The 21,928-nt window shown below is 41.2% G+C and overlaps 1 protein-coding gene across 6 annotated transcripts in view; it reads left to right on the top strand.

Moving 5' to 3' along the window:
- GPATCH2L (G-patch domain containing 2 like) overlaps positions 1 to 14,703 on the top strand; it is a 45,468-nt gene extending 30,765 nt beyond the window's left edge. For 4 of the 6 annotated variants that reach the window (XM_040065941.2, XM_040065938.1, XM_040065939.1 and 1 more), the window contains exon 11: positions 745 to 1,976. In XM_040065941.2, the coding sequence (XP_039921875.1) occupies positions 745 to 917 (173 nt within the window). In that variant the 3' untranslated portion in view covers positions 918 to 1,976. Of the gene's footprint in view, positions 1 to 744; positions 1,977 to 9,284 lie in introns of those variants that run through there. The other 2 variants (XR_009207911.1, XM_058420846.1) reach the window with 2 other exon arrangements.
- The last annotated feature ends 7,225 nt before the right edge of the window (positions 14,704 to 21,928 follow it).

Below are 21,928 nucleotides of genomic sequence, written 5' to 3'. Positions count from 1 at the left end.
TACCCGGCCCTGTTCTGCTTGTGAGGATTGAGTGATTGAGGATACTGAGAATTGGAGTAAACTCTCATATCTCTAGGTTTTTGACAAGGCTTCTGGAAGTTTGGGTGACTGTTGGGTTGAGCTATGGATCTGCAAATCTCTCTAGCTATTATAGCCTGTCCCATTTGGAAGCGGTGATTGTATTGAGAAAATCAGAATAGATTTCAACGTAGTTTGGCAAGGAGTTTCTTGTCATAATATGCTGATTTACCATGTTGGATATTTTTGGAGGTTCATGGTACTGCCCTTACTGGGTGAGGAGAGGTATGCTTTCCTCTTTAGGTGAACTTAGCAACCTCAAATTTGCCTTCAGAGACTTTGAAAGTCTCAAGTAGAGAGTTAATCGAGTCTTTGCCAGGAGTCCAAGTTATTTTAAGATGAGTGATTGTGAATTGATTCACTTTAAATATGAGACAGCTAAAACTTCTGATTTTCAACAGGAACGCTGACTAAGGGAACTAGTTAGTGAACTGGGAACTTAGAGTTCTGAATGTGTGAATTGTTGTAGCAAAATTGTTAATGCTATCAAGAACCTGTATTTCAAAGGAATTTGGATGAAAACGTCTAGAAATTCAGTGCATAATATTTTCATAAAAGAAATTATATATATGAGGGGTTTGCCATGAAGTCAGTTGTTCTAACTTTTTTATTGCCCTTTCTTACTGTCTTCCTCTGTTTCCCCTTTCCTGCAATTTTATATTCCAGCAACATTATCTGTTCACATGGATGCAGCAGAATCAGAGCAACCAGCAACACCATCCTTGAGATCCCAGAACTCTGAGTGGACTGGGAAAACACCAGCAGCTGAGAAATCTACTATTGCTGCCTCCAGTAACCTTTTTAAAATGCCACCAGAGAAGAGCCCTGGATACAGCTAAAAGGAAGCATTGAGACTGTAAAAACTTGCTCGATTTTGAAAGTGTTTGACTCTGGTGTTGGTCTGCACCAAGCATCTTGTTTGGCAGTAGTGGTATCTTCAGTATTGGTGCATAATGTGTGCCATCATCCAGGCTGGTCTGTGTGCCTCACACACCTAAGTCATGTTTGTGAACCTATGTTTAAGAAAAGGTAATCAATATTGGGACTGCAGTGGCTTTTAGAAATTTTCCTGCTATCATTGTATTTATTATGAATTCATCTCTTTCCCTGATTCCAGCTCATATGTAATGGGTTATGTACAGATTCTTTTGGGTTTTCAGATCTTTATTCACCCCCTGGACGTGTTGCTTGTTTGTGTATTTGGCATTTTCAGGGTGAAAGTCCCACTGCCATTCAGGGAGGCAGGAGTCTCCCTCTCCTTGCTTCCAGGCCAGAAGGATTTCTTTGCTGGGGAATGAGGAGGGAATGCTAACACATTGAAACATGGAACCTGAATCCTGTATTAGCAGAGTGTTTTCTGGCCAAGTGCTAATGGACTCCAATCATGTTGCTACTGGCAAAGCAAATCTGGTGCTTGTCTACATAGAAGCTGCCATTAGCTCACTGGCAGCATTGTCCATTAGACCTTTTCCTTCTTCCTAGTTCTGAATGTCTTCAGTCTTTATTGTGTGTTGAATGTTCACTCCTAAACCTCCTGCTGCATAAGGATTTGGGAAAACTACTTGGATGTAAATGTGCAAACTGGTGTCCTGGATAGAAACCTTGGACCCTTGAATATTGTTGCAGTATGGTAGAAGATTACACAAAACATCCATATCTCAGTGTATAAACTAAAAAATGTGTTAGTGTTTCTAAAGGATGCTTGTTGAAATTAACATGCCATTGAACAAAAAAGCCATTTAAAGTGTCACATGAGTTCAGAGCATTATGGGTATAGATCAGACTCCTTCTGTATCATGCTTTCTCTCCCTTCAAAAGTATTGTCTCCTATACCTACTGGAGGTGTCTCGATTGCACATTGCACTGCAGTATACACTAAAGAGATTATCTTCATAGAACTTTCACTTGGTCTGTTGTTACCTTCTGTGTTGCAGAATATATGGACAGGAATTTTTTTCCCTCTCTTTAATAACTCTGGAGCTTATCTTGGACTATGTTTTCAGAATATGTACCTGTATAGCATGTGCCAAGGAACAGGTGGCTTCACAGCTTCTTAAATCCTTTTAAAATAGGATCTATTTGTATGAATAGAACTTTTTGCTTTCCTCATTGGAGCTTTCAGACAGGACTATTTAAACTTGTAAAATCTATTTTGGTTGTGGTGGTGCATTTAGCACTCTTGAGCAGATAGCAATATTTGCGTAATTTCAGTGATTTTGCAGTTTTTCTGCTCTCTTAAAAATCGAATGACTGAGGGACAAATTTGTTTGGGGAATATGAACCAGTGATTTATATTAACTGTGTATTAAAATCAGAAATTATCATAATATACACGAAACAGAAACTGGATGACTTGCTAAATCACGATTGACAAATATATTTAGTTATACTACATACACACTGTGTCTGATCCCCTAATACCCTACTTATTCTTGGGGAGACATCCAAATTGGATTTATATTTTGCAGCACAAGCAAACTGTCAGATCTGTCACTATAAATCCTTCTAAAAACTCTTTTTTGGGTGGTACATTTTAGAAGTAATTAGAACAGGGAAACCCTTTTTACCTTAATGAAGGAATACAGAAGTCCATTTAAAGTATAGGGCAAGCTGTAACAGTTTGTGAAGGAAGAAGAGCTCCTGTTTAAAAGTTGTCATGGCTTTGTCTTATTTGTAGCTATTTTGAACAATGGTGCCTAAGGGGTAACACAGGAAGTTTCATATCTAGAGGGCCTGTAATCTAAAACATCTGAAGAGACGGTAAATCTCTTTTACTACTCTCAAGAGTAGTATCTTGACTCATGAGTAAAGTAGATGAGAAAGGTGGTCATGTTCTCCTGACAACTTGTAGATAAAATTTAGAATTTGAAGCCTTGTAATCTAAACTGCATGCTGCTCCAATGATAGGGAGTGGTTCCCTAAAAGAGCATTTGTGAAATTGAGTGGTTTTGATCTCATGGAGTATCCTCCACAACCTCTCTTAGTTTGAGTCTGTTCAACAGACTGACTCAGGTTACTAATCATTCAACTAAAATTTTATATTTTAGCCATTGTATTCCCTTTTTAAAATCAATTGTGATATATCTTGCTACATTCTGAGTATTGTCCAAAGTGGTTTTTCTCTTCTCTGATGTCAGGGTGCTTTAAAAACTTTTTCAAGAAAGATGTTAAGAAATCAAGAGCCTTCATCTCGCTGTGGTGGTGGAAGAGTGGATTACAATGCTTCTTGTGATTTTTCTCAGGGGGCAGGGAAAGAGAATTTATCAGATTTCCCTGTTGAGGTCAGTAGCAGTGTTATCTGTTTAAGCCCTTACTTAGGTTGTAAGCTCCTAGGAGGTACTTCTTGCCTTTAAGGGCTGATTGTATCTGTGGCAGTAGTGAAGAGCAGCTGTGGTGGGTCTTGCCTTGACAAGACATACTTCCTGCCACGGCAACTTCCTGGAAGTTCCAGGACACTCCAGTTATTGTAGCTGCCCTGTCTTTCCTATTTCTAGGTTAGAATCCATTTACAAGTCAGTCAGATTCTCAACCAAATTTGATTCTCCTGAGTGGTAAGCAAGCTAAATGGATCCTGTATCTTATTACTCCAGGGTATTTATCAAAATATATCTTCAGTAACTTGATAGATTTTAATATCTACAGCATTCTTAGATGAATAAAATAAGTCCATCGTTTTGCCTTTTCTTTTTTCAGCTAAGGCAGATTTCTTAGAACTCACTCTGCTCATGCAATACTCAGTGTGAAGGATACTGCTTCCCATGGGATTACTTGAGTAGAAAGGAGTAATAACATGCATTGATTTGGTAGCTGTGCTTCTGCGAAGGTGTTCCAGTAAGTGATTATTGCTTCAAAGATACACAGCTCACTCATATTTCACTTTTTGTCAACCAGGACTCTCCAGTCTTTTTTCAGTTTTGTCTTCTCTCCAGCTGTCTTTCTCCTTGTCCTTATGGGAGACTTCAGCTTTGCGGACAGGACCTGGGAATACCATACTGGTGTGACAAGCAAGTCTGGGAAATTCCTGAAATATGTTGAAGACAATTTGTAGTCACAAGTACTCAATGACCCAACTAGGAAGGATCCCCTCCTAAACCTCTTATTTATTAATAAAAAAGGACTTTTGAGAGATATGATGGTAGGTGGCTGTCTTTGCCACAGGATCATGAAATGGGTAATTTTAAAATTTTTGATGTAATGAGGAAAACAGTCAGCAAAATTGCTACCCTGAATTTCAACAGGGCTAACTTTAGGTGACTCAGTGAGCTAGTTGCTAGTATGCTGTCTCTTGAGTGCTGGTCAGTTTTTAGGAATCACCTTTTAATAGCACAAGAGCAGGTGATCCCTCTATGTTGAAAGCCAAGTCATGCAGAAGACCAGCTTAACAGGGAACTCCTCTTGAATCTCAGGAAGAGAAAGAGATTGTATGATCTCTGGAAGCTAGGTCAAGCTTCAGAGAAAAATTACAGAGCCGTAGTTACATACACGGGGAGAAGATACGAAAGACCAAAACTTAATTAGAGTTGAAACTGGCCAGTGTTGTGTCAGACAAGTAGGACTTTTTGAAGTACATAAATGGCAAGAGGAAGTCTAAGGAAAACATTGGATATTTGTTGTAGATGTTCACCTAACAAACTGGAGTGATAAAAAGTGGGGGCATTCACTACTCTTTTTGCCTTGGTTTCTTAGATTACTGACAGACCTTGGGCTGCCCTGTCATCTGATTTGGAGGACTGTTACTGTGGGAATAGTGACCTTCTGTTTGTGTACATGGAGATTGTAAGGGACCAGTTGAATGTTAGCCTAGGAGGCCAGGTGGGATTCTCTCCAGAGTACTGAAGGAGCTAGTGGTAGTTGTAGCATGACCTCTCTCAATCCCTCCCAAAGGTTTTGGTAGTCTGGGAAAGGTCCATGCTGACTAGAAGCTACTCAGCGTTATTCTAGTTCACAAGAAGGGCATGAAGCAAGACCCAAGAAACACAGACCTGCTAGTCTAGCCCCAGTACCTGGAAAAATTAGAGAGGAGATCATACTGGGTGCTACTGAAAGGCATGTAAAGTCCTTTAAATCATAGAATATCCTGAGTTTGAAGGGACCCACAGGGATCAAGTCAAACAAAAACGGTGTGGTGGGAGATGTGGTGGTTGGTGGCTGTCTTGGACGTAGTGACCATGAAATGTTAGAGTTTTCAATACTGGGTGAAGGAAGGGCACCAGCAGAACTTCCACCATGGACTTCAAGGGGGTAGACTTTGGCCTGTTCGGGAGATCAGGGAAAATCCCTTGGGAGTCAGTCTCGAAGGGCAAAAGAATCTAGGAAGACTGGATGCGCTTTAAAAAGGAGTTCTTAAATATATGCAGGAGCAGCACTACCTTAAGTTTTCCTTTGGATGCTCTCTAATAGCTTTATATCCTTCCTATATTATATCCTTCCTGTGTGCAGTGTAAACTGCACACAGGACTTGAGGTGAGACTGCACCAGAGCAGAGTGGGACAATCCCTCGACTAGATCATGATGGAACTTTAAAACAGAGCAAGTAATAAATGGCAACTTGGTGAAAGAGCTGGAAGGTATATCCTGTGGGAAGTGCTGAAGCAATTTGGTTTTGTCTGGTTTGGAGAAAAGGAGACTGCTCTCTACAGTTTCCTGAGGGGGGGAAGTGGAGAGAGAGAGATGCTGGTCTCTTCTCCCTGGTATCTAGTCACAGGGCACATGGGAATGGTTCAGACGTGTGCCAAGGGAGATTTAGACTTGGCATTAGGAGACACTTCTATGCAGAGAGAGTGGTCAAACACTTGGAGCAGGCTTCCTAGAGAGATGGTTGATGTCCCAAGCCTATTGGGGCTTAAGAGACGTTTGGACAATGCCCTTTAATTTCTGTGCAGTCCTGAAATGGTCAGTCAGTTTCACTAGTTATTAATTTTAGGTCCATTCCAATTGAACTATTCTATTTTAATTATTAACGTCATGATAGTTCTGGCTTTTCATTCCTCCAATCTCTTCAAGTCCCTCTTGGTGGTACCCCCACCCTCCAGCATATCAGTGGCTCCCTTCTTCAACATGCCATTATTTCTGATCTTGTTGAGAGTATGTTCTGTCTTTTTCCACCAGGTCACTTACGATCTCTGAGCACTATCAATCCCAGTATTGTCTTGTAAGGCATGCTTTTCATAAATGGCCATCATGCAGATTTCAAACCATTGATTGATTTAGCTGGCCAGCTGCTCTCTGAACTTTCTTACTGGGTGCCATCCAGTCCATACCTCCCCCATCTGGCTGGAAGGGTGCTATGAGAGACTGCATCGAGAAGCTTACTGAAGTCAGTGGAGACATCATTCGCTGCCCTCTGTGCATCCTCAGAGCCTGTCGTTCCATCGTAGAAAACAAGTTCATAGGCTTGATTTTCCATCATTTAATCTGTCTATCTGTTCCTCGTCACATCTTTGTCCTTTGGGTGCCTAGAAATGGCTTCTAAAACTTGCTTCATAAAGCTACAGGGCACTGAGATAGGGCTGACTAGCCTATCACTCCACCAGTACTCCTTGTGTTTTTAGAAAAGTGATGTATAGATACCATACCCCTTCTTGTCTCTGAGGACCATGTGCAATTGCAACAGTTTTTCATAGATGGCGGTGACCAATCTCAAAATGACATACTTCTCTGTATAGGGAGAAGATGGGCATTCAGTGGAAGAGAAATCAGGAACTGAGAGAAGCACGTTTTCTAGTTGTTCTTTGCATATTTCCAGTAGTTCCAGGCTTAATGCCCAGTTTGGTAAGTACTGGAGAAGCCTGAATTAAAAGAAAGTAGTTTCTGTCCTGATGGATTTACGATTTTAAGGTACAATAACGAATGAAGAAAGCAGCAAAACAGGAGCTGGAGAGAAACTTGTTAGAGGCTGGGACTAGTGCTACTGAATGATAGATTTGCTTTGTGATTGTGGTATGCAGAGGTGTGTCTTGTCAGCATCATTCTTGAATAATGATGTTGAGTAGGTTAGTGCTGTCCTTCAAACTGTAGATGCTCTTGCTGTTATTTTGTGGATGTTGCAGAGACCTGCTTAGTGGGCAGAGGATGAGAAGGGAAATGGTAGGAAGGGCAACAAGAGGCATGATGGAGTGCCTCTTTTATTGTAACCCCTTCTGTACTGAAGAAGGAAGATGCTACAAAAAACAGGATGTGTGCCTAGATGTTGAAAAGAAATTATGTCAAGCGGATAAGAACTTTGCTTTGTTGTCATGAGGAAGAGTTTGTAATCAAAGTATTTTTCAGTAAAGTAAAAGTGAAGGATGCTGCATTTGTTCAGAAAATGTATTTTAATAGTCTGTTAGGAGACTATCAAAGGAAGATGAACTTCAGTTTTCATTGTGATACTTCATTTCTGTGTCTTTGTTTCTTGTATTCTGTTCCAGAATTCTGTTCTGTTCTTGTATTTGTGTTTTGTGATTGAGACATCCTTTTGTACCATCAAATGCAGGAAAGATACTTTACAGTAATGCTTCTTAAGGCATAAAGCATAAGGGGACACTTGCTATACAGGAGGTAAAATAAGATTATCTTAGGCATTAACTTTACCCAGTACAAGGCTTGAACTCAGCACAGAGGAAATAATGTCTTAATTATACCAAAGCATCTCTTTTTTAAGAAGGTGGAATAGTGCCACAGGCAAGTACAGGGAGGCTAAACTGGCACCAGTGCCTGGAGTCCCACATGTGGCTGGGCCTCAGTCACATGACATAATACAGATTTACACTGTGGAGACAGAAGGAACTTTCAACATCCTTCTCAAGTTTAATGAGGCTAGAATGCCTTCCCAACTGCAAGCATAGCTGTCACTGTGAGTCCAGCAAGTTGAAAAGATGTGCTCACTGGCATACTATGTAAAGAGAATTCTTGTACCAACTTAAAGAATTAGTAAAACTGGAAAATGGACTGCTACAGCCTGTTATATGAGAGAAAGAGGCAAAATATATATACTTGCAGGCAATAATCAGGAAGAGTATTGCTGAGCCCTGTGTGTTATGAGCTAAAGTATTCAATATCCTAAAGGAGAGATGCCAGTATTACAAGGATGATCAGAGTTTTGCAAAGCTGCCCTCTTGTCCTTTTAACCTCTGAAGGAAATGGGATGAACAGCATGAAAAAGGCTGTACTGTGTGAGACCAAAGGTCTGCTTGTCTTCGTAGTGTCTCTCACAGTGACCTGGATTGGATACCTGGGGGGTACTGTATGATGATGAAACAGTAATATAGTGATACTTTTTTTCAGTGTTCTCTCAGCCCAGTGATGTACAAAAGATGTACAAACTTTTTTTCAAGGCTGGAGAAAACATTTTTGAACTTTTGGTTGCAGTATTTATCCTGCAACTAGATTTAAATGTATATTTACAAGGACACATCCTGATGATGAAATCAAGTAAGGATTAGCATATCTTTGTTTGTAATCAGTTTTCTTATTAATTACCCTCTTTATAAGTAAATAGCATCTCTTGGAATATTTTCCCTAATATCAACATCCTGACATTGTTTCTTACAATGCTTTTTTTCCCAGCAAGGTTGAAAAGTCTTGTTCTTTCTTGATAATGAGGCTTTTTTTCACATGTATTTTTATGCCCAGTCAACAAGTCCTATGTAATCCACTAACCCATATAGACCATTTTGCATAAGCTTCATACTGTAAAACTTGTCATTTAACCTTTATCTGTACTCCTGCATGCAATTCCCAGTATTCCACATCCACATGCATTCAGTTCTAACGTCTACATTTAAAGCGTTCTTCAGTTACAGAGTAACTGTAAAAGTCATTTACGGTACTCCTTATAAAGTGTTCTAGTATTGCTACTCAGGCTTCGTATACTCATATATCCAAATATGCTGCTAGTATTTGCTGCCCAAACGCTGCTGTGACACTACCTACCATAGGAGGTGATATTTAGGCAGTTGAGTCTGAATCTGAAGTTCTTACCACTGCTTTTCAGTGTACAAGGTCCTAGAAAGTAAGAATTTTTTTTTAATTCAAAAATTTATTACATTTCCTTTAGCAGTAATATAGTGCAATTTTGTACAAATCATATTTATAATTTGCAAGTCTGTTAAGAGCTCAGTCTGTTTAGTTTTCTCAGAAGAGGATCGGAGTTGTCATGCCTGTGTGACAGAAAACTCTTTATGGCATTGGAGGTACTAAGTAATAAATCATCTTTTGTCTTGCAGATGGGCATAAAGATGAACATGGAGCTAAAGCCTAGGTTGCCTAGACTGGTGCATGTGAGTTTTCATTGCTGGAGGCATTTCTAAGAGGGCCATGATCTGAGACTGGTCTGGCCTGACCAGGGTATTGCAGAAGTCCTTGAGTTTTCCGTCAAGTTTTGACAACACCAGACAGTGAGCCAAAGCTACTATCAGTTGCATTTTAGCTTCCTCCTGCAGTCACAGAGGGCTCTCCTAAAGATAGCTCACAAACAGGTCTACTCAGAGTCTATGAAGAGCTGCCTTGTGCATGTCCCAAATATCTTATGAGGTCATAAGATTTAGCTGTTTGATAGGACTCTGGGTTCTTGGGACTCTATTTTAAGGTTAACATGTAAATAAGAAAGATTCCTGCTTGTATTCCACTGTTTTAAATAAGATGTGTATTCTCTGAATGAGGCTCTTGCAGAATCTCTGTTCTGATTATAGAAACTGGAAATAAATCAATGTATGAAAGAAGTGTTTTATCTGATATAAAGTGAGAGTGGGGGAAGAGGGGTTTTGCTGACATCTGACTAGATTTACAGTATTGGGCTCTCCATTAATCTGCATGCTTCCTTGACCGTTTCTGTAAGTATAAAGTATAAACTGTGATCTGAAGGTCTGTAGGGAGTTACTGTGCTTTTCTTGCTTTGAATTGCAAACTTGAGTGAAGGATTTGAGGTAATTTATCATGTCCGTTCTTTGGAGGTTTTTTGTAATGGTTTTGTTTCCCAGTTTGTCAGGACACTGTCTCTAGACAAGTGAGATGCACCCTGTTTGGAATTTGAAACAATTCCAGAATTTCTTAAATAGCCTTTCATTTCTAAGGCACTGCTTCAGATCTGCCCAGTCTCAAATGGGATGTCATTTAAATGACAGGTCAGTTTCAATTGATAGTTTAATGAATATCAATTCATTTTGCCACCATTAACATCCTTTTAAGATAGATTGGCATCTTCCTGTTTTTCCATGATAGCAGTTACTTCAAAGATCAAATGAGCAGAGGATTTTGAATTTTCTTTTGCCTGTGCTTGTGTCCCAGTATTAATAGCTATGCATATTTTTGGTAGGAACAACACAGGAATCCCTTTACCTTAACTGTTCTAATGAATAAACTGTAAAAAATTAGATCCTAAGTGGACTGAATGTTTTTAAACAAAAATATCAAGATCCTTTGGAAATGGCTTCAAGTTTTTAACACCATAGTGGGAGTAGAGGGTTGTCCAATTTTTAAAGGTGATTACTTTCCTCTCTCATCTACAAGCTGCACCTGTGAGGATTGGGAATTGTTCCTGGTGAAATATGTTGATTTTTTTTTTCTTTAGATATAAGGAGCTGGAACAAGGAGCAATAGATTGTCATATGGGAAGGGCTCAGATTTGCCATACTATTGGTAATGTCAAAAATTTCAGATGTCTAAAAATTAGCTGTTTCAGTCTTACACTTACTTGCAATTTTGTAATTTTTAAATTTTGAGTAATGAAGCATTTAATGTGATAATTGGATTAATTTCTATTTAAAAAGGAAAAGTTGGATGGTGCTTTTTACATGTCCTTAATTTTACATCCCAGGGCTGAGAATTTTCTCAGTTCAGTTTGAATAACTCACGGTAAGTTTGATAACAGGGCTGACTATGATGGCATTGATCAATTTTGATATTTTTCAAACCATGAAACCTTGCTTCAGGCTTTTCCAGCTCATAATAATTGCCTGAAACCACAGATGAATGCAAGCTGACTTGCTATGTATTAATGGAGAACTTTTCACATATAAATAAAAGGGTATTTCAAATCTGGGGTACAAATTTTGTTCTCTACTGTCATAGAGCAATTTCCCAGTAAGAGCAGATACTTACTTTTTAAAATGAAATATCGTATAGGGTTTCAAAGTGGTAAACTGCATACATTTAATTCATTTTTAGGAAGGGAGTGACAGGGAGGTGTCTGAATAGGAGAATGTGAGCAGATCTCAGGAGCTGCTGCAATAGGGCAGATGTAGCACACAGAGTTTTCAAAACACACTTTAAAAAATGTACCTGGAGATTGGAGAACTGTACCTAAAGATTGGAGAAATCTTCCTCTGAGAAGTGTCGTAGCTCACAGACTGCCTGCAGGTGCTGTGATGGCAGACCAGTGGTTCTGATTAACTAATGTCAGCACTGACATTGATGTTTTTCTAGTAATTTTGACACCAGCTTCCTGAGAGGTTCACCAGTGTTGTCTTAGGGCTCTTCTTCACCCTGCTTCACAAAATAATTTGCAAGTGCTTGGACTCACCTAGCCCTCCTCCATGGGGAAACATGTTCCCATTTTGAGTCAGGCACTCCTACTGCTGAATGTTGTATGGTGAGTGAAGGAAATCCTGTGTTTTCTTCCTTGGCCATCCAAGGAACAGCAAGGGGAGCTTTCGTGCATCTTTTATCCCTTGCTGGTCCTTTCAGATGTGGAGACAGGAAGGAGGGAATAAGACATGCAGGGTTTGATTCCTGGCTGAGGAGAGAGGGCCATGAGATGTGGCTGTTGTCCTGCACTCAGACAATGCTGGGGCTGCCTGGGGAAGGTGACGTTTCACCCTCCCCACGCTGATAGACTGCATGACTCTAAACCATGGGCTTCATCTGCTTACATACGTATTTAGGCATTTAAACAAGAATCTTCTTCAGTGCCCCCACCCATCCCTCAAGTAACAAATAAACCAGAAAATTTGTGCTCTGATGAAACAAAGCTGCAATTTGAGTGGCCCGTGTTGCTGTAATCAGTGCCCTTCTGCATGCACAGTGCAATGCAATCAGGCACTTGCATGAATTGTTGTTAGGTTTGAGTTTGTGTGTCTCTGTCCATGTGCCCCCTTTCACACGAGGTTCCTGCCTTAGTGTAGGACAGGTGAGACTCCCTGAATGTACAGCTGCTGTACATTCTGATTTTTTTCTCCCCCTGTACATTCTGATTTTTTTCTCCCCCTTATTTAGGCTGACTTCAAGCTTTATTTACTGCACAGCATCCAGTCTCCACTCTGAAGAGGAAAGAAGTAATTTCCTTGTTAGTATCATCAGGGTACCTCCTGCTATGACAGCTCAGAATATTAATGAATTTGTGTACTGAGCACTTGAATGTTATTGTCACCTTATTGCATAAGTGAGGAGTTTGAGACTGAAGCAAAACCCAGGAGATATCTCTGAATTTGAGGGGCCTAAGATGAGATACATAGACACTGGCAATTTGCAGGGGCTGATTTTGTACCCTTTTGTAGGTCCACATTACATTTCCTACAGACTTCCTTAGCCGCTATAAGTGCTCAGAGCTTCTGCACATCCAGCCACAATTACTAATGAGGTGAGGAGCACTGTCCTTGTTGCTTTCCATGGCTTCTCAGCTAAGAGAGAGATGGCAGCAGGCAGGCATCTCCAGGGCTGATGGTCAGTTGCTTTCATCACAAGAACCTGGACAGCCTCCTGCTTTGTCCTTTCTGCATTGGGTATGACTCATTTGTGCTCATCTCCTCCAGTTCTTGCCCTTCACCTCTCTGGAGGCATGCCTTATATGCTCTGTATAAAGTTAGAGTCTCAAAAATAAACTGTGTAATCATTTGATTTAGCATTATTGTAAAGTGTATGGACCAAGGGACAACTTATGATGGTAGAAAAGCCATTTCTTCCCTTTTGAGTCTTTTTATCTGTAACCAGATATATTGTATATCTGTGTGTGTATATATATATATTATTAATTTTTGGGCTAGGACTTCTTGGTATGTATTCACTTGTACTGGAGTTTCCTTATAAAGGTATTTTAATTTCCCCAAGTATGTTTTGTCTCTGGAAATACTATAATTCCTGGGCTTCAAAGGATTTGAAAGAACAGCCCCAAATGCATAGTATCATAGAGAATCTGCTGTGAAATAACTTGTCTACTACATCTCAAGAAACAGCACTAGGTAGGTGAAAACTTGCTATGGAGTAATCACACTTTATATACTTTTACATGAATTTTGACTCTTGTCTTGCACTGATTTTTCGAGTATTGTCCTCTTGATTCTTTTCTCTAAACTACAAAGTAATGATTGTCTAGTGAAGCAAACCCTGCATTTGTTGTTTAACAAATGGTAAGCTGCCTTCTAATGCCCAATGCAGCAGTTTTAAAATATCAGAAGTCTTAGTGTGTATTTTGGGAAGAATGCCCTTGGAACCAGAATCAATCATCTGACTGAGCTGGATTGGAAAAAAGAAGGGTACAAAGAGAGAATAGTACTAACTATTGTTTTTATTATCCTAAGTCTTGTTCTGTTCTCTTCATGAGCTCTTGGTTTACATCTTCTAGAGAAATTAGTGCATCTTTAAAAACAAAAAGACAAACACGAACAACCTCCCTCTTCAAGCTTTTTTATATTTGTTTGTTAGATGTGGGTTGTCAGGCTCTGTTTGCAGCTGATTGCCCATTTTCTCATGTAAACAGATTCCATTAACCTGAAAGATGCAAATCAGAATATTTGAATTTCCATTAATACCATTTTGGAACTGGACAGATAGCTGCAATTGTGTTTTTCTTATCCTTGCAGTAAAGTACTGCAGTCCACTTCATTCCTTGCTCACACATTGCACCTCACACCTGTGCTAAGTGGGCATTTTCTGAGCAAAGTGCATTGTTTGCTCAACAAAGCATAAAAGATGACACATGGTATGTTGCTGGACACCTTATCTTCTCTCTGCTAATCGCTGTGGGTAAAGTGATGATGGTGCACTACCATATGACTCAGAAACAACTTTGCTGAAAACCACAAATTTATTTCAGGTAAGTTACATCCCAGGTGTATGTATATTTAAATGTAACTGTGTATTTGTTCCTGGGAAGAACCCAGATACTTGTCACAAATAACTGGCAACTGGAAGCGTCAGGACTGATCTATTTAGAATATGTCTACTCTCTCATTCTGCGAGTACCTCAAGTGTTTAGGATATGGATGAGTACAACTTCTACTGCTTGTCACTGAACTACTGCTGGTAATTGAAAATTGGAATACAGTGTTCCCTGGAGAGTTTGTCATGGAGCTCAAGAGGTTAATATGTAGTTATGTGATGATACTATAATTTTATATGCATCTGCAGATACTGCTAATAGACATTAAAGTGGGCATTTACATCCTTATTATGGGTCAGTACTTGATGTCATAATAAAAAAGTCACATCAGAAAAGTACAGGATAAAAATCTGATTATGCACATTTTGGAATGTAAATGGCTTTAAAATTCAAATTGTCACCTGGTGGGAGGATCAGGAAGGAGTCAGAACAAGGGCAAAGGGGCAAAGCTGTGAGACACAAGGGGCAAGATAAAGGAGGAAGAAGAGACAGGCAGGACTAGGCCTTTGCTTGAGTAGTTTATATCCATATGAATACTATACCCCATTACTTAAGCCCGTCATGTCATCTCATTAAACATAAGCTTGAGAGAAAGGTGGACTTTGTAATGGGGTGTGAAGGTCAATAAACTCCAGATCTGTCTTTCCACAGAGTTCAAATCTGCTCAGTGTTCTGAAGGCTAGAACATCATGTGGGTTAATGCAGGGTGTTCATTTGGAAAGCAACATCAAAGCTAATAAAGTTTTCAAGGCAAGACAAGAGCTGAAACTCTCATAAGTCTGCCCTAAATAAATATACAAGTAACACTGCAACTGCTGTCCCCAGAGCTTGAGGAGGGGAGGGTACTTAGGTGCCAGGTTTTGAATTCTGAAGGGCTGTGTTGCTTAAAATCAGTGGAGAAGTACTGTGAGGACTAGAGCAGCGTGTATGATGCAGGTACAGCTGGATACATGAGGATACAGTGAGTTCAGTTGCAACATGCACTCAAAGGTTTTTCAGCATCACCTTGAGCATCTGTGGGAGCTGAAACCCTATAGCATGTGAAAATTTGGAAGGGTGTTGAGTTTCTATTTCTGCACTACTTTTTCATCCAAGCACATCCTAAAGCGCTCTAAAAAGTCTGCAGTTGACTGAAATTTTAGGGACTGAAATTTTGTTGAAAATACAGGATGCAAGGCCATGAAGTAAGCGGTTTATGACTGATGGAAGGAAAAGCCTTGTCCTTCCATCTCCACTGCATTGTTTCTTCATGCTTGGCTGTAAGCTCCTGCTGCTTAGCTTTCCCTCCATTGACTCCTCTGAGTCACATCAACCACTTTAACTGCTAAAAATTACTCGATTTCTGCTGGCTTAGTCAGTTGATTTGGCTTGATTGATGTGCACAAAGAGTGCTAGAGGCAGCCCAAGGTATGATGGCAGGACTGGGGCTGGGGTGGGCTGGGAGAAAGTCCTGGGAATAATGGTTTGGATGAGGGAGACTCACACAACTGGCAAGCACCAAGGTTTTAACTTTGGCTCAATTGTTTACAGATCTGTGCTCACCACCCCATGGTCTCCGGGGATTCAACAGCTCACAGGAAATCCACAGTGCAAGGCTGCAAGAGGGGCTTTGAGGGGGTGCTAAAATCACATGGCCAAGAACTGCGTATGCCTCTTTTCCCAGGTGTTCCCTAAGGGTTTTGACACTATCTTTAGCTGAGGAGGGAAGGGACATTTCCTGTGACATAACTGCATATGCCTCCTCAATAGGGATTGTGGCTCAAAGGGACTTGTCTGCTCTAGAGAACCCAAAGTGTCGTTTGCAGGGGTGTCTTCTCATTTGGGGTCTGATTTGCTTATCTATGAAGCACAATGAATGATGGACAAAATTATTGAAAATACTTTGTCTCTCTACATCATGTTGCATGTGATGAGAACCAGCTTTTCTGGTAAATGAGAATGTTATTAAAAATGCTATCTATCCTTTGCAACAGCTTTCAGTAAAAGTACTAAAATGTTGAGGCCCACAAATAGCCTGCTCTGCAGGTTTTTGGGATCTGATATAAGGCAGTTTTCTCAGGAAAACAGGAGGCACAGAGACAAGTTAAAATTTTGCAAGGATTATAGGGCAGATCTGTAGCAGACCTGAAAGGCTTCTGAAATTGCTTCAGGAGAGGCCTTATATTTCTGTGTCTCTGCATTAATGAAGTGCAAATAAAACTCCAAATCCACTCCATTCAGTGGATCAGTGAGACACCAAGCAGCCTGGTGGCAATCAGTCGGCCACTGAGTCATTTAGTGATTAATGGATCCTTGTTTGTGAATGGACACGTCCCTTGGCTCAGATCGCTTTAGGCTGCTGAGAAAACGGGAATGGAGACGTCCATCCCCCTGTTTGCAATTAGTGTTTGTTATTAAATGCTGACAGTGTGTTCTCTCCTCTCGTGTATCTCATCTTTGTTTATGCATTGGATGTTGGCACAGACTTCTGTGCTGTAATGTCTTGAATTAGCTGCTGTTGAAAGGAGTCCAAGGAGCAGTGTGCTCTGAGGAGGACAGGAGGGTGGGAGAGTGGCTTGGCACCAAAAGAGCAGGAGCAATTCTGAGGGAAGGAAGAAAATGGGTTTAGTTAAGTGGGAGGCTGGCAAGGAGCAAGCAGCAATGAGTCTGTGCACATCTCTGCTCTCATATGTGATGCCAAACACTTTGATGGGAATAAGGAGCTGCCTAGGAAGTGTAACCAGTGGCAGAGGGTGAAAGGCCTTGGAAAAGGTTTGGTAGAATGTGATTTTGGCAGACACGATATCTTCAGGTAGATAGTGGGTGTTTGAGTTAGGAAGCATGGGAACTAAGAGAAGGAAACAATCACTGGAGATCACCATAGAGGTAGAAATAAATGGAGAAGTGACAACAGAACTCAAGCTGTCTGTGGAGGATGAGGAAAAGACTAAAAGCAGAGAGAAGAATGGAGAAAAAAAAAAAATACTGTAATCTCTGAACCTCCAGATGATTTGAAGGGTGTGTAGGACAAGAGAGTGGCATCAGCCCTCGGATTGGGAGAGCAGACTTACTTCAATCTGTGGCTTTTACACAGCACCTAGGAGGTTTAAGATGCAACATCTGGGCTAAATACTAAGTCAAGTGTAATAGCTTCAGTTCTCTGCCCTTCTCTGTGATGCTGCAGCAGTGTGTGGCACAACAAGCAGTCTGAGTTGGCCACTTTGTAGGTCAGGTCTTTCATCTGTTTGTGATAAGAAAAAAATGTGCCTTGTTCTACAAGGAACAGGTATAGTTTGGTTGTAAGAGGCCAGGACATTGAGCTCTGTCTCCTGCAGCTCATCTACTCAGAATGGCTACAACAGGTTATTTTAAGATGAGAAGTAAACCCAAAGTTGATTTTTCTCGATGTTCACTGGTCACCTGGAGTGGAGCAGGACAAACAGCATTATTAGGTACTGTTTATTGATCACCAGGTGATCTGTGTGTAACTGCCTCTGTGTTCAGTGGTTTTGTCCTGTGAATATTTTACTCTAGTCTCTGCAAACTTTGCTCCAGAGTATCTTTGACAGTGCAGCTTCAGATGTTTTGGATGCACAGCTCTGTTAATGCAGAGCTCATTTGTTGGAGCAAATTGAGGTCCACATCCCCAGAAGGGTACCTTGCTCCACTCACCTAGCCCAATTGGAATGAGCATCTTTATCTTTTCCCATCTCTTACTTAGTCTTTCCTGGTCTTCCCATCCCTCTGATGCTGCTCTGCCACTGCTTCTCCCCCATAGCCCACATTCAGGTGTGGCTCTTTAAGAGCAACTTCTATCAATATTTGTCATTAATCTGAATTCATTTTTATTTATAAAAGAAAGAGAGGGAGTGAGAAGAGAACAGCAGCAGTAGCAGGGCAATTGCAGATGAATAATGAAAGGATTCATCACAGCCATACCAGGATATATATATTTTTTGCAGCCAAGCGAGACGGATTCCCATCACAGCTCGGGGACTCGTTCCACACAACCACTCATCTTTCATGCTGGGGGGAAGGGAAAGGTGGAGACAGTATCATTATGGATGTAACGGGGCTCTGAAGTGACTGGTCAAGGTTGCTGCTTCAGTCGCAAGGAATCTGCTCAGAGGAATTTTCTTTCCAGCAGGTGTTATTGCCTGGTAAAGGGGCCTTCTACAGCAGTGTGCCGCTTGTGAGAGGGAGGCTTAGGGTTTGCTAACGGGGACGCTTGCTGGGCGTTCAAGTCACCAAGGAAGGACAGAATGTCCAAGTGAGGATTTCACAGGAGTGACAAACTTATCTGAGACGGAATGAGGGACAAACTGGGCAATGCAGGTGTCACTCTTTCTCCGTTTTGTCACTTGAGCCCACTCTTAAGTTCTCTATCATATCAACAAACACCTCTCAGCTTGCTCTCCACCATCTTACTTTACAAATCCATCTGTCCTGTAGAACACAAATGTTTTTGTTCTTCTTGTTCCCTTTTAGTAGGTTAGGTAGATGAAAATTTGTCAGATGAGAGTGGTGAAGCATTCCGGGGTCTGGCAGGACTCTGCAAAGCCAGAAGGGAAAGAACTGCCATTTATAAAGGATGAAAAAACCCCAACAACAACCAACCAACCAAACTAAAAAAAAACTACCCCACAAACAAACAACAAATGCCTGAAATATGTCTGATTGATTGGGGTGTGCACTCGAATCCAAAAAGGTCTCTGTTTTCTCATGTCTTCCAGGTCCAGAGTAGCAGTGTCAGTGCTTCATTGCTGTTTGACCCCTGGCTGCCTGGGTGCACACAGATGTAGTGGTTACAGTCCTCCACAGCTGAAGAGATATTCTGACTCTCCAGCCCTCTTGTGCTTGTAGCGAGGCAATCCAGGCAATGCAATTGCCATTCTGAGGCAGGGATGAGCTGTGCTGAGGAATTCTCAGATGCAGAAGTCCAGTTACTGTCTGCTTCTGGGGCTTGGAGGGTCTGAGTTTAAGGAAAGAGCGCAGCATGTGACTATATTTTTCCATCTAGGAAAGCATAAAGCAGGTTGATTTAAAGGGAAGGATGGTCTTATTTTCAGGTGCTGCAATGACCTGTATTGCTGGTTATCAGTTCCACTTCCACCTCCAGAGACTCCATCAGCCCATAAAAAGCATAAAAGACCTTGTCCCAAGGGACTGGATATTTGTTAGGCCTCTTGGCACCCTGGAGTACTTCATGCATCTCTGCAAGGCATTAACATCGGGTATTCCTGTAATAAATACTTCTTCCTCTCAATTAAAGCTGTTGGAGGGAATATGGAAATTCTCAGAATATACAAAAGGAGGAAGCTTCTATATAAGCTTCTGCTTATTAAAAAAAAAAACCAAAAAGGCAAAAAGAGTGCTTGAGCTACGATAGATCTCATTGTACAGTTGCAGAAGTTGGTAAGTTGATTCTTATATAGCCTGTGGTTAGTGGGTTCTTACTTTTTTCCTGAAGGAACCTCTTTTTTTTTGTCTCCATGTAGGACCAGGTCCCTGAAAGTGGTTAAGAAACTGTTATTGCTCGTGGTCACCTCCTGACCTTGGTTGGATATAGCCAAGTGTTTGGACAGTAAGGGAAAACAAAAAACCCATCAGCTTACTTGTGTTTACAAAACTGGGTTTCCCAGGCAGGTGAGAATCTTGAGTAGTTCTGAAAATGCTGTGCTCCTTCTGTTTTTCTTGGTGGCATTACAGATTATTAATGGAAAGCTTGCTTTGTCACAGCCTGGAAGATTGCCTTGCTTTTAACTGGTGCTTTCCAGGTAGATATAAATTTGATGTGTAATAAATGTGTAGTAACCTGTTTGTGGAGAAGTTCTCTTCTGACTCCTGGATGGTTTATGAGATCTCAACCCTCCGGTTACCTTTGTCCCGGTGACACTCTGGATTCTTTTGTTTCAAGTTTTTATTGCCTCCATGCTGTGACAAACTTAGGGCATTTGGTCTCCATGTCTATTCTGTCTAGATCCCTCCTCTTCCTCCAAACTCTCCCAACCAAACCAGTAGCTTGTGACTGCATTCTGTTGAAGGTCCCAGTTTCTAGGGCTTCTTGCTGTGTACCCACTGACACAGGCAGTACACCGTGGCACAAGGTGATGACCAATTCTCTGTCACAGGGTATCACTGGGATATTTTGCATTTAAGTAACGAAGATAAATTTTCTTTAGCCTTGAACAATCTGTAAAATATTGCACGTTAAAAAATTATTTGTCTTGCCGAAGGCTTGTGATGCAGCAGCACACAGTGTTTTACTGGAGATGTCTCCTCTCGGACATGTAGGCTCTTCTCAATTGGAAATATTTAACACCCTATTAGTTTCTGATGTGTGCTTTAATATATTGGTGATCTCGATGTTCCCTGAGAGGCTTCGAATAATGAGGATATAACAGGTGCAGGTTTGCATAACCTTCTGTGAAATGCTCCACTCCATCTGATGCAAACTTAGGTTATTTTAGTGTGAGTGTGCAGAAAAATCTACACAGTATCAAGTGAGTGGTGGATGAAGAGCTCTAAACTCCTCCAGCAGATGTTGTATGAAGAAAATTGACCAGGTGGTCTTCTGGAAAACTACTACTTCCAAGAATCTGAGGACCAAGGTGCCCAGAACTACTGCTGTAGCCTGTGGGATCAATGTAAACTCAGTCTTTACTCTCTTTCTGTACTCCTATAGTCCCTAGAAGGTTTTTGGTCAGTATTGAAGTCCATCTGCCCCTAAGGCTTTACAGACTTTGAATTTACAGTTCAGAGAACATACTGTCCGAGCAGAGAAGGATGTGAGTGTAGGCCACAAGTAGTAAAGGTGAGGAAGGGCAGGATGATACATGATCTGTTATGACATCTGTGTGAAGTGAAATGAAATAGCAAAAAAGAGTTACTGCTAAACTGGTGATTGCTGAATTAATTGTGCTTAACCTTCAGGACCTGAGCCAGAGCACCTCAGGATGCTAGCTAAAGCACACTGAAAAGTCATCAGGGAGCGTACATGTATGAAGGCATGTGCAGGCAGGAAGAGCAAAGATAAGGGGTAGATGTGTTTTGAACAGAGATCTAGATGGAGAACAGAGCTCACATTTAGGAGATGTTAACAGAACATTAGAAATATGGTTTGGGTTGAAAGCTGAGCAATTTTTTGTTCCTTATATCTTAACCTATTGTCCACCTTCTTTGGTTTTTTTCATTTCGAAAGCCAGACTGCCCTGCTGGCTGCGTGTGTGCATTTCATTTCATTCTGTGTATGCCCTACCAAAGCAGTGGGAGCCAGCTGGAGAATGGTGTTTGCCTGTCCCCAGGCTTCCTCCCTTGTGTTCTTTCTTTCTGAAGGAGATGCAAGAGGAGACCCAGGCTCAGTATAGATCCACATCAGATTTGAGGCCGGAGTTGGGGAGGTGCTTTGCTGGTGACAGTGGCATGGTGATAAGTGTTATTCTGTTTTCTACTGTCTCCATTATTTGCGTTTCCAAACTGCTTTCAATGAAAAGGTCCCTCTTTCCAAGAGCCATGTAAGAGGCCAATGTATTTCCTGTGGGAACAGTATTTTCGGGGCTCCTGCTATTGAGTGGCAGCCATTCAGCAGTGCCTCCCCTGAAGAGATCAGTTGCCCCGCTTGGTGCTTAGCCAAAGTTGCTCTCAGGTGATTCCTTCCTGTGTCTGAGAGCAGGAGGGCAAAGGGAATCTGCCCTTGCAGCAGTGAGAAGAATTGAGGACTGTGATGATTTCAGCCAGTTTCTGCTGTACGTTTCTGGTTAAGGACCTGAAGACAGTGCTGGCATCAGGGATGTGGAG

The sequence above is a fragment of the Hirundo rustica genome, chromosome 6 (genome assembly GCF_015227805.2).
Source record: "Hirundo rustica isolate bHirRus1 chromosome 6, bHirRus1.pri.v3, whole genome shotgun sequence".
Classification (NCBI taxonomy): Eukaryota; Metazoa; Chordata; class Aves; order Passeriformes; family Hirundinidae; genus Hirundo; species Hirundo rustica.
Note: the sequence above shows the minus strand (reverse complement) of the source record. Positions and strands in the feature narration are given on the sequence as shown.